Source organism: Apodemus sylvaticus, chromosome 1 (genome assembly GCF_947179515.1).
Source record: "Apodemus sylvaticus chromosome 1, mApoSyl1.1, whole genome shotgun sequence".
Classification (NCBI taxonomy): Eukaryota; Metazoa; Chordata; class Mammalia; order Rodentia; family Muridae; genus Apodemus; species Apodemus sylvaticus.
In genome coordinates, this window is record NC_067472.1 from 84,172,082 (window position 1) to 84,190,236 (window position 18,155).

Below are 18,155 nucleotides of genomic sequence, written 5' to 3' on the forward strand. Positions count from 1 at the left end.
ATTACAAAATTTCTAGTTACAAATAATTAGAAATAACAAATATTAATTTTCTTCAAATATTGGGAAATAATTTTTAGAATATCACTGAATTCTCCCCCCAACCCGTTTGTAGCATGTTACTTCAAAAATAGTTTATCAAAAGACATATGTTTATCACTTTTTAGCTTAATTTAAAAGCAGCCAGTTGGCTTTGGAACTAGTTGATTGAAGATTCTTGGTTCATCCTATCTTTTTTACTATTTGTGTTTAAAAATTGACTTGAGAGGCGTTTGAAACCAATACAAAGCTTTGGGGTTAGCAGATGTGCCAATGGCAGTATTGGATCTGCAAAACAACTCGCTGGCCTGGATTGAGGAGTTTGTGATGGCAGGAGAGGTTACTCTAGAGGCTCATTCATTTAAAGGTTTGTCAAGTACCTAGAGTGTACTGGGTCCTGCACAAGGTAGTCTGACACTTAAGGCAAGACAGTAGCTTTGCCTTCAGGTTGTTCATACCTTAGAACAAGAAAACAAGTATATAAGGTTCTAGGATAGGAAGGAGCTTAGCATAGTTGAAAACAAGTGCAACCAGTGTGGCAGGAGCACAAGAGCTGAGGGAGAGAGTTAGGGTAGTTTGAGCCCCAGTTAGAGCTGTGACTTATCTGTCTCTCACTAAATATCCTTGTATCTGAGAGAGGTGCTTGGCCCATAGGATGTGCTCAATACATTTGTACAGAAATGTGTATGTGGTACTTGGGGAATTCAGTTTGGGGCCAAAAATAATAGTAGAGATATAGAGGAGGAGGTGGAACTTAGCAGGTGGTTGTGTAACAATAGTTTGGGGTCCAGCTGTCTTCAGGCTCAGTATTGATGAGCAGCATCATGTGGGTGTGAGTCATTGTTCTGTCCAGGGAGGCTTTAGAAACAGTGCTAAAACTGTGTTGGTGCTGGTGCTGGTCTCTCTGTCTCGTCACCTCAGGTGTGTACTGTTAATGAGGACAGCACATTAGGACTCAGGTGAGAGACAGGGGATGGTACATCTGATGAGACACCGAGAAGATTTTGATGAAGGAAGCATTGAGGGGGTGGAATATGATAATTAATTGGGGACTCTTGGACTGAGGTTTGTTGGTCTTAATTTTATGTAAGGAATATAATGGCTATTCCTGGTTGTCATCTTGACTATATCTGGGATGAACTACAATCCAAAATTGAAGAGCTCACCTGTGATCCAGCTCTTAAGGCTGGAAGATACAAGTGTCTGACCTGGATCTTGGGATGGAGATCTTGAGGCATAGTAGCAATGAAAAGGCTTAGGCCCAGGCAAGGTAGTACAGGTCTTTAATCCCAGGACACTGAGCAAGGAGATCTCTGAGGTCAAGGTCAGCCTGGGACAAAGCAAGTTCCAGATCCAGGCATGGTGGTACACACCTTTAACCTAGGCCACTTCTCTGCTGGACAGACTAACCTGTCCAGGTTAGTTGGTTAGCCGGACTATAGACTGGAAGTCATCACAATAAATTCCCTCAATATAGAAAGACATTCCATAAGTTCTGTAACTCTAGAGAACCCTGACTAATACAAGGAACATAATCTAAAGGTTGGAAAAGCCGAAGAGAGTGATCTTATCTTGCCATGAGGAAGACCTATGTAAGACTGACTGGACATCTGTAGATGTAGAGCAAGTACCTTCATTGCCAGGAAGACTTCATAGGCCAAGGATTCTCAGAGTGCAATCACAAGGCCTAGGGGCTTTCCAGCAGTTTATAGTCAGTACAGAAACCAGAGAAATGTCTTAGAATCTATCAGTGATTAGATATTATGACACCAATACTACACTTCATGAAAGTATCTGTTTATAATATATTAGGATTAAACAGACAGAAATCTACTTTTGACACACATGTGAGACTGTATAGCCACATGAGGGGGAGTATTGATATGCCACATGAGATGTGGGCTTACTAGATGATAATTTTGGTTCCTTTCATCTGGCCTTCTGATCACTCCTATTTATCTAAGTTTCTGCCCTTTTGTCTACCAATCTTTTCTGTGAACATGATTGAGTTGCATCATCATGAAAACAGATCTTATCAAATGTGTTTCACTTTTTAAGTTAACAGACTGGTCTTTCTCCTCTGTTTGATTCAAATTTACTATTGGTAGCCCCTTTGCCCCTCAAAGGCTTTCCTTGTTTATCTGACTTGAAGTGTGGATACTGGTTTCTTCAGTGGCCTCTGCTCAGGCTTCATTTGAGCACCTTACCATGCATGAAACTAATGACTACATTTCTCATCACTTTTTCCGGCTTTACACAAAGGGAATGCTTCTGGTTTCCAGTTTTTTTGGCTGTATCTTTAGAACTTCGTGACTTCTAAGGTTGGGTATTCTCTCTCTCTCTCTCTCTCTCTCTCTCTCTCTCTCAGATTTTATTTATTTTATTTATATGATGAATATACTATAGCTGTCTTGAGACACACCAGAAGAGGGCATTGGATCCCATTACAGATGGTTGTGAGCTTCCATGCGGTTGCTGGGAATTGAAGTCAGGACCTCTGGAAGAGCAGTCAGTGCTCTTAACCTTTGAACCATCTCTCCAGCCCTGGGTATTTCTCTTAAAACAGACATTTTTTGCAAGATTGTGACTTTGACCCTTTCTCTTCTATTCTGGTGGGAATTGTCTTCCATTTCCAGGATTTCCTTACTTCCCATGCGTGACCCCAGGTTAGATGTTGTCTTTCTAGGCTGAATTTCTCATGCAGTTGACACCTCTAAGTTGACACGTTCCCTAACTTTCCCATTTAGAGATGCTATATTTGGTTATAAAGTATTGGACTAATATTTGGAAGAGCTAATTGAGAGCATATGGGAAAGACTGCCTAGAGCAGTTCAGGGCTGCCAGAGGAGAGAAGGGTTAGGACACAGGAAGTGTGGCTAAGAATGAGTAAGAACTTGAAGTACCGTGGTGTTCATGGAGGTTAGTGTGGAGAAGAGGGACGTGGGGTGAAAGGAAGAAGAAAATGGGAGGGACCTGGGTCTTGGCATAGACTCCTATGTTCCACCTTGGTGGGCAATAGTATGTTTTGCTAAGGTAAGATGGTCTAGACCAAGAAAGTCCGTATTGATCCAAAGGTGATAAGTTACAGTTTGAGGCAATGCTGGGCTTGTGGTGTGTTAGGGTTCTCTAGAGTCACAGAATGTATGGGTAGTCTCTATATAGTTAGGGAATTTGTCCATGACTTACAGCCTGTAGTCCAACTCCCCAACAATAGTCAGCAGCAGCTGTGGATGGAAGTCCAAGGATCTAGGAGCTGTTCAGTCCCATGAGGCAGCTGTGGATGGAGGTCCAAGGATCTAGCAGTTGCTCAGTCCCACGAGGCAAGCAGGCAAGGAAGTGTGTGTGTGAGAGTCTTCTTCCAATGTCCTTTTGTAGGTCTCCAGTAGAGGGTGTGTCCCAGATTAAAAGCGTGTGCCACCTCGCCTTTAATCCCAGTTGACCTTGAACTCAGAGATGCCTTTAATCCCAGATGACCTCAGAGATCTCCTTGTCTTAATCTTCTGGAATTCATAGCTACTATGCTTCAAGGATCCAGGTCAGAAACTTGTTTCTCTGAGCCTCCAGATTAGGATCATAGGTGAGCCTCACAATTCTTGATTGTAGTTCATTCCAGATATAGTCAAGTTGACAACCAGGAATAGCCACTGTAGGGTGCATCTGTAAAAGGGCATTTAGTCATTCTTCTTTGAGGGAGGTTTGTTTAGCATTCATCCAGTGTCCACACCAGCCAGGTGCTACTTGTGATTGTGTTATCCAACTGGCTGTCCTCCTGTGCAGTTTCCAGAAAGATGCTGAGGTGATACCAGGCCCTGGCAAGAAAGTAGTCCAGCTGTCTGCTGTGACAAAGGCTTTCATTATGTGATGCCTAATGGAAGTCCTGCTCCTTGTTTCCAGCTTGCTCCAGATGATGCCTGGCGGTGCCCACACTGCAAGCAGCTGCAGCAGGGGAGCATCACATTAAGCCTGTGGACTCTGCCTGATGTGCTTATTATACACCTCAAGAGATTCCGCCAGGTGAGAAAACCCTGTCCCTGGAAAAGCTAACGTGACCTTGTTTTTCTTGACCTCTCTTAGTGGCTCGTGTAGGTTCTTGGTTGGCCCTGTTGTATTCACCCACTGATGCTGTCTGAATGTGTCCATACTTGTTTGACTGACCCTATCCACGGTCATGTTTTCTAAAGAAAATTTTGAGTATCTTGTCATCCTTTAAGTCTTGAACATTGTAGTCCATGCACATGTTTTACTTTATTCTTGAGGGTTTGCTTTAGACTTGTAAATGTTTTGCTTACATTTTAGTGTGTTTACTTTAGGATTGTGAAGTGATCCTTTGTGAAAGAGGTAGAATTGTATTTCTACCTAATGTAATAAGCAGTGTTGTCCTGCTCTAAGCAGTTGTTATGTAGTTGGGGAGGTGAGTCATAAATACAAACATGTGCTTTTTGTTAAACTGCTTTATGAGTCACTTCCCCAAAAGTCTATCTGTGACTTGAGGTGATGAATGTCTTATACAGCCACATTGTAAGAGAGATTGAGAGGTAAGCTTAGCGAGTCTTTGTGGCCTAGATTTAAGAGAATTTGTGCCTGAAAAATGAGTACATGTTTGCTAGATGAGAAGCAGGTCTGTGTCTTCATGTGACAGGAAGCAGTTATACTGAGCCTGGGGCCTGCAGTGGCATAACACGTTCCAGAAGATGGGGTGGTGGTGGGAGCTGAGTTGGGTAGAGAGCAGCTGTTCAAGCAAACCCTTGTAGGCAGAGTCAGGTTTTAGTGAAGAGCTTTGAATAGAAGTAGCAATTGCCAAATACATGTTCTGAAGTGATCATTTCAGCTGCTGGGTGGTTAGCAGATGAAAAGTTGCAAGTTTTGTGGGCATTATAGAGGCTACTATTGGTTTAAGACAGAATTATAGCAATGGGGATGGAGAGATGTGAAGACCTAAGATAGAGAAGGAGTGGCACGGATGATACACACCTTGTCCTCAGTCCTGGGTTTTCCTAAGCACTAAGGTGGAACTTAGGGGACTATCCCAAATTCCGAAACCTTTCTAGATTCAGAATTGGGCTTCTGTGGTAATGAAACGTGTCATTTGCCTTGGGCATCCCGCATGGGCTCTGCAGGTGGAGATTGACTGAGGTTTCCAGTCTAGCCTGAGCCTTCTCTGTTTTCTCCTAATGCTAACTGATTTCCTTCACCTTTTCCTTCCAGAATCCTAGGCTCAAAACTCCAGTGTCATCTTGGGCATTCCTTCTTGTCACTCTAATCTAGATAGCCACTTGTTCAAGTTGATTTGGCTTTTCCATGGATTTCTTGTGTGTTTCTCCTGCTTCCAGTCACCCTGCCACTAAATGGTTTTCTCTTATTGTTCAGACTGATGCAGTTGCAGTCTTTTAATTGATTTCTGAGTCGCTACAACTCTGTCCTTCCTATGTGTTTTACACACTGCTTACAGTTCTTCACTCACAATTCTAGTGATATCACTTCCTCCCTACAGACTTAAGTGTTTCTCTCTACACTACAAAGAAAGGTCCCTGGTCTTTAGCCTGACCCTCATTTAGAAGCATTTCTCCTATGAATGTGTATTTTCCTATAATAGATTCATAAAGCCTTAGGATGGTCACATCCATATCTGATTAGTTTTTAAATGTTCTCCTGGACATAGAAAACAGGGACAATATTCATTCAACAGATTTTTATATTTCAAGGATATTCTATAGGGTTTAGTGGAAAATACAGATTATTTCAGATTGTTGACTAAATAACTAAGTTTATCTAAGTAGATGTACATGCTGGAAAAGTAGAGTGGAAAGGGTCATTGTTAATTGAATGCCTCTCCCATGCTAGGTATTAGGGTTTTCCCTTTACATAGTTAAACTTTCAGACATCTGACAGGGGTGTCAGGATGAACCACCTGAAATTGTCTCTTTGCTTCTAAGTTGCATGCTCCCTGCTTCTATCCCTCCCCCAAAGCCTTGACAGATAAATGAAAATCTAGAGTTCCTTTCCCCTCAGGTTGGCCCTCACTGGTCCTACTTAAGTTGTACTAAAGCTTGTCCTGTAGTTCACACTATTAGTCTGTTTCTCTGTTATGTGTCTTGAGAAATATCAGATAGGTGATTTAAAGTGTTTTAACTGGCAGGGCCCACATTTCATGCTAAACTGATCTTCCATCTGCCTGCATTAAAATGTCATCAGAATTTGTTTTTCTTCTTGCAACAGGAAGGAGACAGGCGTATGAAACTTCAGAACATGGTCAAGTTCCCCTTGACTGGCCTGGACATGACACCTCATGTGGTTAAGAGAAGCCAGAGCAGCTGGAGCTTGCCATCTCATTGGTCCCCATGGAGACGGCCCTATGGACTCGGGAGGGACCCTGAGGACTACATCTATGACCTGTATGCTGTGTGCAATCATCATGGCACCATGCAAGGGGGGCACTACACAGGTCTGCAGTGCGAGAGGCTGCGTGTCTGTACTGACGCTTCTTTCAAGCTGTTTGCTTGTAGCTTTTGAACCTCCATCCTCCCTTTGTCTTCCAGTGTGCCTTTTGCCAGCTCCGAGAACAGCTTCATCCTCCAGATCTCTGTCCAAGATCAAATGCATGACTCTGCTTCTTCTTTTTCCGAGTTCATTCATCTAGTAGTAAGCAGACCTGACTGGAGAATGTTTGTACAGACAGCTGAGGAGCCTCTCTTGTTTACCTGGCTGCCTCCCCATCATAACTATGCAATGCTTTTGAGGTTCTAGCATCTCCCTAACTTAGAGTGATCATGAGCCCCTTTCATGGCATCTATTCTTTTAAGGGTAGATTTACTTTGTATTATAAAAGCACCTCTGTTCAGCATGTGATGGAGAAAAAGGTGGAAACAATGTCATTGTGAAATAGGCTTATCAGGCCTATCAAGATAAAAGTTACTAACATTTAAAAAAAAATCATGGTTAAATACACATGATTAAACTTAGCATTTTAGTTAGTGTTAGTGTCTAATTTGGTGGCATTGAGACCATATTGTTGGCCATCACTATCCATTTCCAGAACCTTTTCATCTTTTCAAGCAGAAACTTATTAAAGAGTAATTTTCATGCTCCTCTCTTCCAGCCTCTGACAGCCATCACAGTCTGTCTCAGTGAACTTATTACTCAAAGTGCCTCTTGTATGTGGGACCACATATTACTAGTAGTTCTTTGTAACTGCAATATTTTGTTGAGCATAGTGTCTTTAAGGTTCAACCATAGTAATGTGTCAATACATGAGATATATGTTTAATGTTTTTCATAGTTTTTTGCTATTTTACACTGACTATACTGGTGAATTTTACTCATAAATATTAAACACTTTGTAGTTAGCTTGCAGTGGACTCAGATCAGAGGTGACTAAATTCCATCATGTATCTTCTAGGAGTAGAAACAAGTAGGCAGAGATGTAGATACAAATAAAATTCAAGGGCAGTGCAGTGTGTGTAATAGTTGGTAGTGGAAATAATCCAGGGTGGAGTGAGGGTGTGGCAGGAGAAGCTACCTGAGACTGAAAACCTGTTTGTGCTCTCAGTGAGAGCCATACCTTTATGGTGGTGCAGTAATGATGATGTTACTTAATGATACAGTAACCTCTTAGCTTGGGTAGTTACACTGATATTCTAATGACAAATTACCTAACATTGCATTTCTCAGAATGTATTTCTCTTTAAGTGACATGACTACTAATCATTGCCCTTTAGTTTCTGTTTTTAAACTTTTAATCTATGTTGATGACTCTTCTTGTACGTACTTTTTTTTCTGAAATTTGATTGTTTATTTCTTTGAGATTGAGTCTTGAATTAAGGGCATATATGAACCATGACCATGTATGAACCATGTAAAGGCAGATTTTAGGGTTTCTCACTTAGACTTCTGTTTACATAAGGATTGATGGGGAAATACCATTAGTTGACTCATATTGTGTATCCTTTATCTTAAATATATTTGATGAACATGCTTCTCATGAACTTAATTTATCGGTGCAATGGCTTTTCTAACAAGACCCTGGCACTCTAATCCTGGCCAGTGACATTTAATGGTAGATGGAGATGAAGTGGGGTGGGGATATCTGCGAGATGGTATTTTAAAATCCTTGAGATTCTTCTAGCAGTTAGCAACTGACTCCCTTGTGTATTGGCAAAGTAGTGGTGATTGTTGGCCTTCCCTGCCATGCATGCTCTCTCAACCTGCTCTCTTCCACTCTCGGAGGGCAGGAGGGCAGGAGGGCAGGAGAGCAGGAGGGCAGGAGGGCAGGAGGGCAGGAGGGCAGGGAGACAGCCAGCTATAATAACTGCTCATTCTTGAAACCCTTAGAGTTTAACTCAGCTGGCAGCAGTTATTTCTGAGAGGAGCAACACAGCCTCTGGGTGTGTTCTTGACAAAACAGTTTGGCTTCACTTGTTTGGGAAGCAATTGCAAGGAAAAAAGAGGCTCCCTCAGTGCTTCCACGTCACAGAAGACATTAATAACTTAAATATGTTTAGTCTTGTACTTGTGTTTAAACACTATTTAGATGGCAATGCAACGTTTGTTGTTTTATCTATTTTTACAGCAGCCACTTGTATAATGATTGTATGCCTAGTTGGATATTTGGTTTTCTGACATTGCTAGTAATGTCTATGTTCTTAGATACATAGACATGGGATAGTCATGGGATTATATATTCTTTACTCTTAAAATGGAAGGACTTAAAAGTAATTGAAATTTACTAAGTACTTGCTGTATTAACGCCTTCACCAGCATAGAGTACCTGGTACAGCATTCCTGGTTGCTGCTTACTCTGCTTCAGCTTTGGTAAAGAAATCATTTTGCAAAATATATCCCTATTATTACATACTGTATAGGCAAGAAATTGTTAGGGGAAAATAGGACAGTGTAAGATTTCAGAATATTGTGTTGTTCTTTATTTAGAACAGACTTTGGAAACCTCATGAATACCCTTGGAAGCCGTGTAACTTAGTGAAAAGTGAAAGGAGTTTGGCTGAGATTATAGACCTATCTTCCTAGCTCTGAGAACTTGGTTAAGATAACTTTACTTGGGTCTGTGAAGCACATTAGTGAGTGTATCTGCTCATTGCCCCTTACCTAGGATGTGCTCACATAGTCTGTATCAGTGGTTCTCAACCTTCCTAGTGCTGCCACCCTTTAATACAGTTCCTCACATTGTGGCGACCCCCACTCACAATTATTTTCATTGCTATTTCATGACTGTAATTTTGCTACTGATACGAGTCATAATGTAAATATCTGTGTTTTCCAAAGGTTTTAGGTGACTCCCATGAAAGGGTTGTTTGACCTTCAAAGGGGTCATGACCCTGTGGTTGAGAACTGCTGGACTATATTATTTCTCTTTTTCCTGTTCTATGTGTGTATGTGGGTGTATGTTTGAAGACTAGAGGACAACCTTGGGTGTTCTTCCTTAGCTTTGTCTAACTTGTTCTGAGATAGTCTCTTGAAGCTTGCCAGTAGGCTAGGATGGCCATTGAGCCTAAGGTATCTGCCTGACTCTGCCTCCTCAGCAGTGGGGGCTGGGGGGAGGGTACCACCATGTGCCACACATGGATGGGTCTCCCCAAGCCTCTCCTTTTTTTCTTTGTTCTTAAAGTAAACCATTGCTTGTCTCATCTCTAAATGTTTACAGTTCCAGTTTATAGAAAACAATCCTTGGCATTATTATATTATTATTATTATTATTTGGTTACATTTATTTGTGTTGAGGGATGGCAATTCATGTGGGTGTCAGAAGACAGCTTGTGTGAGGGAGTTGTTCTTTTTCCATCATGTGGGGCTCAGAGATCAAATAGTCTGTAAGTACCTTTACCTGTGAGCTACCTCATGGCATTTTTTAGCTGAAGATACTGTTTTTTAAGTTTTTACTAGAATATTTTTGGTGTATTTTTTCTGTAATTACATGGTACATGTATGGCTAACTTTTGCAAGGATTTTAGAACAGAGTCTTTCAGTTTTCTTAGACAAAGGCCTTGCTATTTTCTATTTTAGCATTTCAATCTTTCATAAGCCAATTTTATAAAAATACAACATAAATGTTACCACCATATCATATTGCTAGATGTTTTTGAATGTTTATCTTTGTTTTGTTGCGTCCTTTTGTGGAGAGATGCCAGTGCCTGAGCCAGAACTTGAGTAGCTCTGTCCTTGAAAACCCGATGGAAGGTAGTGGTAGGTAGAAAAGCAAGTAGAATTATAAAATAAATAGTTAGCTTATTTGTTAGTTATCATGTGGCCTTTCAATGCCACAATCAAGAACAGACCACACTGAACTAGAACAAGGTTACTCTGTCTCCTGGTGGGTGTGCCCAGTGTGCAGCTCTGCTCCCATTCACCTCTCCAGAATAGCAGCCTCCTCCCAGATGGGCTGCTTGTGTGTCCGCCTAGTCTGACACCATTCGCCCAGCCAGTGCTGTTGCTGTGATGTCTCCACTTCATTCTCTCTGCTTCTGGTAGCTGCACATGACCTCCCTCCAACATTTGTAGCCTTTGCTTCTCTTTTGGGATCTGTCTAGCTAGCAGCAATTCCTCACCTGGGTCCCTTTCATCTTTGTGGTTCCATACTTGCAAAAGTGAAGTGGCCTAATGTGTCCTCAGAATTGTATGTGCCTTGTCCTTGAAGGCCGTCCTAAGTCTGAATATTTCAGCACTTCTCTGTGTTCAGTCAATGGATATTTTAGAAATGTGGTAGTAATGCACTTTTCCAGGTCAAGCTTCCTGAGCCTCCTCGATCTAGTCTGATAGCATGACTTGGCGCCATGCCCTCCTAGTTTTGGGGTAGCTGTGGTGTTTGTGATTGAACCCAGGTTCTTGGGCACATAGTCTGTTATTGAGCTGTACTCTCAGCCCCGGACTTTATATTTTTATTGGCTTTTGAGGGTTCTTTTTGTTTTTCTCGATGATACTTGAATTGCCTTTATTTTTATCTCAGGCTTAGAGTTGCAACTATAGAGAAGACTCCATGTATGTATTCTTAATTTCTCTGTTCTCAGGTTTTCCAGGGAACTTATAGAAATTGTTTAGGCTATCCCTGAAGGAAAATGGTGGGGTATGGTAGGGCTGTAAGTACAAGCCAAAGGATTAGATGCCATGTCCTCATATGCCATATACAAATGCCTTATCCTCATCCTCCACCTGTTGCATGGCCATGAGCTAGGCAGGCTTTGTATGAGGGTAATATGGGTGTATTTGTGGAGTTTGTCTGTGGAGGCCAGGGGTTCTCCTTGGGCGCACCCACTACATGTCTTTTTGGGGCTTTTTTGTTTCTGTTTTGCTAATTTGACTAGGCTGGGTGCTAGGGATCAAACTCACAGCCTCCTCTTTGTCTGATCTTTTACCAGCTGAGATCTGTCTCCAGCACCATAAGTAGTCTTTTGAGCCTATGTAATAATGTACAAATTATTGTGGAGTAATTTGTAGTAATAACAAATCTCAGGATTAAATGAGATGTTTAGATTATGATAGATCTTAGATATCAGCCAGTGGGCCTTTCATATTATTTTATATCCCTAATAAACACTAAAGTAATACAAAAACAAAAGTCAAAGTTCTTTACCCTGCCTTTTGACAATGAGATTGGATAATTCTGTTGTATAATGCTTTGTATGCATTGAGGACATACCTGGCCTCTACTCACTAGATGTTGTTGGCCCCACCCCACCCATTTGTGACAAAGTGTTTTCATTCATTGTTAAGTGTCTCTAGCAGGAAAAAAAAAAGGTTCCCGGTGAGACCTACTTATACTTAGAAGCACGAGTTTTTTGAGATGAAACTGTTATAAAATTGGAATACTTAGGGATTTCTTAGAACATTCTGCCTGGGTATAAATTAACATTTGGATTTGTTTTTTCTGTTACTGTGGGCAATTTAAAATGTTGTTGAATTAATTATATAAATAAAATATAAAGGATGGTATTTGTAGATAGAGTACCTGGTACAGCATTCCTGGTGCTGACAGTGAGCTCTTCTTGGCAGCGTACTGTAAGAACTCCGTGGATGGTCTCTGGTATTGCTTCGATGATAGCGACGTACAGCAGCTGTCAGAAGATGAGGTGTGCACACAGACAGCTTACATCCTTTTCTACCAGAGGCGGACAGCTATCCCATCATGGTCAGCCAACAGCTCGGTGGCAGGTAACCTAGTTCTTGGATGTTTTTTTTCATTGAGCAGGAGGTTGTAATTCGTGGTCCAGAAGATGTCTCAGAAAGCTTTATTATTAAAAGCTTAACAAGATTAATTTTTACAATTTCACTTAATCTGGGCTCTGATATAATTTCAGTCAAGGAAGTTTCGGTGGACTCTAAACTGCCATGAACCAGCAGCAGTTCAGAGTTCACACAGAGGTGGGGCAGAGCCTAGCCAAACCATTCATAGTGCTTATGTGTTGGGTAAGTACCTGGAGGAATAGTGTTAACAGCCTGAGTGCTGTTCTGACATCTGTTTAGTTTATCTTGGAGCATGTCCCATCTGAGCCACTCGATCATATCTAATGTGAATGTGGTCATAGCACCTACTCAGTGGGGCTGTTTTAACATTGTGAAAGTTTGTGAAAGCATTCTGTAAACAGTAAAGGACCATTAGAAAGAAAGAGTTCTTTCTCTACAGTGAGAGTAATCTCTTCTGTTAGGGTATACACTGATGACTGTTAACTGATTAAGGAGTTAGTTTTACAGATGAGATGGAATATATTATGTTAGTAAGTGTAGAAATGAACCCCCACACAACATGGATGCATGCTTCCTACTGCAGAATATGGAGAAAAATAGGGTAGCTTGAATTGTCCTAATAATAAATATCATTAGGGAAGGCAGGAAGTGGTGACCTATGTCCCTTTCCAAGGCTCTACAGGGGTATGCTCAAAACAGCTGAAGGAAGCTTCACTCTAGCAGACTCACCCCTGCAGGAAGCAAGCTCTACCCAGTGGGTAGGCTGCTCACTTGACTAGATGAGGGAACTCTTATACTCTTGGGCCTCTCCAGTGTCTCAAATGTACTCAAAAATAACAGCCTCTTGAGGTCTGTTTGAGGCAGGCTGCTTCGTATTGCTCTAATATAAGGTTACTCCTGGAATTGACAGGACAATCACTAAATTTATATTGCTACCGTGTGTGTGTGTGTGTGTGTGTGTGTGTGTGTGTGTGTGTGTGTGTGTCTTAAAAATGTCCAAAGGACATCGAAGCTAAGAAAAACAATGTATTGTCATTCTTCTTCCTCTGGGTGGTTCAGTAGTACTGCTAGTGTTCAGAGCTGTGTACTTGGTGAATCCTTGTAGAGTGAGTGGATGTATGTCCTTGCCAGGATTAGGTGTTGCTTTTGGAAACATTTATTCTTTACTTGCATTTTGTTTTCACAACCTTTCTCTATGCAGGAGTTGCCTGAAGTTTCTTCATCTTTGCTAGGGATACTCAGCTCCGGGGTATGTCTTAACTCTGGGGCAAGGAGATAAGTCTCTGGCCTGACTGTCAGTACCATGACAGGATGAGTGCAGTACAGGACCCTAGCTGACCTCAGGACTGTCTCCTCTTCTGCAGGTTCCACAAGTTCTTCTCTGTGTGAGCACTGGGTGAGCCGGCTCCCAGGAAGCAAGCAAGCCAGTGTGACTTCTGCAGCCTCCTCCAGACGCACGTCCTTGGCGTCACTGTCTGAGTCTGTGGAGATGACAGGGGAGAGGAGTGAAGACGATGGTAGGTGTGGGTCTTGGTATCAGATTTCCAAAGTGGCACTGCACAGACAAAGCACAGGTCCAAAGGCGGAGCAGCATCTTCCCAAGGAGACTGGGGAACTCAAAAGAGATGGGGTGCAGGGCTGGGTTGTGGCTTCTCTGTGACTCAGGGCTTTTTTCTTTCACTTTATTATTTCCCACTTTTATATTCTGGCATACAGATTAGAGCTTTAACTCTTAGTAACACAGACTTTTTGTTAAATTTGGTTGTAAGGAATCAGGTGTTCTCCCGTGCCTGGGTCTGTCTCCTGTAGAGTGTGTTCTCTGCTTAGTGAGGACACCCTTGGCTCGACTTGGCTCTAAACACAGTCACAATGTCAGCTTTGGGCAAAATCTGATTAAGTATTGAAGTGGGTTTTGCTTTTGGTTATTTTCTTGGTACCTTTCACTTAGTGCTTGAGTATTGACAGGGTAGCCCTTAGTATTCTAAGGAACCCCATGTGGCATGGGATGGATTGTGTAGCCAAAGCACTTAGAGCTTGTAGAGGGAGAGGAGAGAAGGGTGAGCTCAGCCTCTGTAATGAAGACAGTGACTCACCTTCCAAGGAGGCTCACTCTGCTGCCAATTTTTGAGTTGCTTTTAACTTCTAGGGGTGGATAATTCTGAGAAAATGAAATGGAGCCAAAATTAAACCAAACTAGGAGAGCTGTGGCATGGCTCTGGCTCTATCTGTTTTGACATTTTATTTCTTTTCCTTGTGAAACAAGGAGATAAACAGTCCATTTGGTAAAATCAATATCTTCTTAAGCATAATCATTTAGTTATGCTCAGTGGTCACCTAGAATGGAACGTGACTCTTAGGAGTCTCAAAGACCATAGCTACAGTAACAGGTACATACAGAATTCAGCTTGGAATTGTCTTGGGAAGGTTTAAGTCATTGGAAATACCACTTGCCAGTCACTCAAGGTAGCATGTATTATATCTATCTGTCTTAGTCAGGGTTTCTATTCCTGCACAAACATCATGACCAAGAAGCAAGCTGGGGAGGAAAGGGTTTATTGAGCTTCCACTTCCATGCTGCTGTTCATCACTAAAGGAAGTCAGGACTGGAACTCAAGCAGGTCAGGAAGCAGGAGCTGATGCAGAGGCCATGGAGGAATGTTTCTTACTGACTTGCTTCTCCTGGCTTGCTCAGTCTGCTCTCTTATAGAACCCAGGGATGGCACCACCCACAAGGGGGCCCTCCCCATATTATCACTAGTTGAGAAAATGCTCACAGTTGGATCTCATGGAGGCACTTCCTCAACTGAAGCTCCTTTCTCTGTGATAGCTCCATCCTGTGTCAAGTTGACATACAAAACCAGCCAGTACACTATCCAAGGCTATAATTTTTTCCATTGATATCCTTTTACTGTTACCTGTTACAGACTTACTTCTATAAGGAATACAATGGGGGTCATGGGTTCTTGTGTCATTTTGTTCAAGGAGTTTATTTTGTGAGCCCCAGGTGTCCTTCAGGAAGACGAAGAAGTTGGATTAGCAGCCCATGTTTAGTGAACACCTGGAAGTGCCAGGATCTTTGCTGGACACAAAATTCTAAGATTTTATTTAATTCTCTAATTAGACCAGCAGTCTGCAGATCACATGTGGTTGGCTGGTTTTCCCAAAGTTTTTAGAACACGATCATTCATGCTTGGTTGTGTGCCACCCGTGGCTGTTTTCATGTTAATAAGCCATAGCTGAGCAATTGCCTGACATTCTGACAGAGTTTGCTGCCTCTAATGTAGGATGACATACATGGAGAACATTTTGCTGCCTTCAGAGTTAGCATGATCCTTTTTTGTGGATAAGGGAACTAATCTGCAAAAGGTTGAAAGCACTCAGCTGTCCTTGACTCTAGCACATAGATTGGCTTTGAAGGCTGCGGTCCTGTCATTATACCAGGCTTGTCCTTGCCCTGTCTTCAGTGTCTTACTAAATGTTTTTGTTGGTTTAGCCTGACAGAATTTTCTCTGCCATGCAGGAGGCTTTTCTACTCGACCGTTCGTGAGAAGTGTGCAGCGGCAAAGCTTGTCATCCAGATCTTCCGTCACCAGCCCCTTAGCTGTCAATGAAAATTGCATGCGGCCCTCTTGGTCCCTGTCTGCCAAGCTGCAGATGCGCTCCAATTCTCCTTCCCGCTTCTCAGGGGACTCTCCAATCCATGGATCTGCCTCCACCCTCGAAAGGATTGGTGAGGCAGGTGATGACAAAGTCTCCATTTCTTGCTTCGGTAGTCTGCGGAACCTTTCTGGTAGCCACCAGGAACCAAGTGACAGTCACAATAGACGAGAGCACAAGGCTGTGGGCCGGGCCCCACTGGCTGTCATGGAAGGTGTGTTCAAAGATGACTCAGACTCTGGAAAATTGAACTCCAGTGTTGTAGACACACCAAGCAAAAACCGAGCACAAGGGGATCACTTGCCCCCCGTCTCTGATCCTTTTGATAATAATAACCAGATTGCTTATGTGGACCAGAGTGATTCTGTGGACAGCTCTCCAGTCAAAGAGGTGAAACCTCCAAGCCACTCAGATTCCTTCACTAAGAAGCCAGAGAGCACAACCAAGAGATCCCCTAGTTCCAAAGGCACTTCTGAGCCAGAGAAGAGCACGCGGAAGGGGAGACCAGCCTTGGCTAGCCAGGAATCTTCTCTTTCAAGTCCATCCCCTTCTTCTCCTGTTCCTGTGAAGGTTTCCATGAAACCTGCCCGCTGTCGGAGCAAAGCAGATTCTTCCAGGACAAGTGGACGGCATTCGTCCTCCTCCTCTACCCAACCTAAAAAAGAATCATCCCCCAGGTCCCAGGAATCCATGTCATCTCCTTCACCGCAGAAGCAAAAGTCTGCTTCCGCCTTTACTTATTCTTCCTCATCCATATCTGCCAAAAAAGCCCCAGTCCCTGCTACCAGGGGCCCCTTCCCTTCTGGGAAGAACAGGACTTCTGATCGGAGCTTGAGTAGAGAGGGTTCCAGACAAAGCTTAGGCTCTGACAGAGCCAGCATCACCTCCACCTCCACCTCCAAACCCAACTCTCCTCGGGTGAATCAGGCCAGAGCAGGAGACAGCAGAGTTGATGGCAAACACGTCCGGAGCTCCTCCATGGCCAGCCTACGTTCACCTAGCACAAGTGTGCGCTCTGGGTTGAAGAGGGACAGCAAGTCTGAGGATAAGGGACTGTCCTTCTTTAAGTCTGCTTTGAGACAGAAAGAAACCCGGCGGTCAACTGATCTTGGCAAGACAACCTTGCTATCCAAAAAGGCTGGTGGAAGCTCTGTCAAGTCAGTCAGTAAGAACACTGCAGATGACAAGGCAGAGAAAGGCCATCAGCCCCCAGGCTCACAGCAGCCAAACACAAATGCAGTTGGAAAGGAACAGCTTGTCTCTAAGGACCCTGCTTCTGCTAAACATTCCTTGCTATCTGCTCGCAGATCCAAGTCTTCCCAGCTAGATTCCGGAGCTCCCTTGTCTCCCAGTAGCAGGTCGACCACTGAGAAAGGCTCCAAAAAGCTGTCTTCTAGCATGCAAACCTCTGCACGGCCTTCTCAAAAACCTCAGTGATCTTCTGCAATCGGGTGTTTTATCTGTACAGATGTTTATTTATTTAGAACCCCTCCTCTCCCACACCAAAGCCCTCTATGCTTTTATTTTGTATTTTTTTGGGGTCATGTGCCTGACTATGTGAGAGTATGAGTGTGTGTGTGTGTGTGTGTGTGTGTGTGTGTGTGTAATTCAAATTGTTAAAAAAGTGTCGCCTTATTCTGCCATTGAACCAAATAACAGCCATAGGCAAAGCATTGATACCAAGCTAACTGGAATAATTATAGAAAATAATCTGGATAGTCCCATTAGCAATCATACTTATTTCTTTCTAGAGAACTCAGATGACTTTGTTGGACACTAGGGTTTGGAAGCCTGTGAACCAATTAAGCTATCAGTGTATAGACAGATGAACTGTCAGCCTTGGGTTTCCTGTGAGCAGAATTTATCTTCATGTGGATTGTTGAGTAGCATCAGGAGCTTAAAGAAACCAACAAAAAAAAAAAAAAAAAAAAACAAAACTGATGCTAACAACAAAATAAACTGAGGGAAAACTTGCTTTCTGCACTTTGGCCCCATCTGCCAGTCTTTGTAAGGGCAATATCTTAACACTAATGTTTCTCAGGTATACATACTCAGCTAGTCTAGGATGGATGCACATTACTAATAAATGGATTAGAGAGGAAGGCAACATGGAGTAGTAACTGTGTCCTACTGCCACAGGTAGAAGCTTTACAGGTAGGCATAAAATCTTTGCTACTTTCATATCTAAAGTTATAGATAGCCTGTCTTGACTCCTTGTATATGTTCTAAGATCTAACAAATTTTGAATAGTCAGCCAGTCACTAATTTTTTTA

At 42.6% G+C, this 18,155-nt stretch overlaps 1 protein-coding gene across 1 annotated transcript in view; it reads left to right on the forward strand.

Annotated features, from left to right (window-relative positions):
* Usp31 (ubiquitin specific peptidase 31) overlaps nt 1–17,819 on the forward strand; it is a 67,099-nt gene extending 49,280 nt beyond the window's left edge. Inside the window, exons 12-16 of the mRNA XM_052199943.1 lie at nt 3,931–4,050; nt 6,253–6,478; nt 12,034–12,192; nt 13,590–13,742; nt 15,746–17,819. Of these exons, the coding sequence (XP_052055903.1) occupies nt 3,931–4,050; nt 6,253–6,478; nt 12,034–12,192; nt 13,590–13,742; nt 15,746–17,319 (2,232 nt within the window). The 3' untranslated portion in view covers nt 17,320–17,819. The remainder of the gene's footprint in view (nt 1–3,930; nt 4,051–6,252; nt 6,479–12,033; nt 12,193–13,589; nt 13,743–15,745) is intronic.
* The last annotated feature ends 336 nt before the right edge of the window (nt 17,820–18,155 follow it).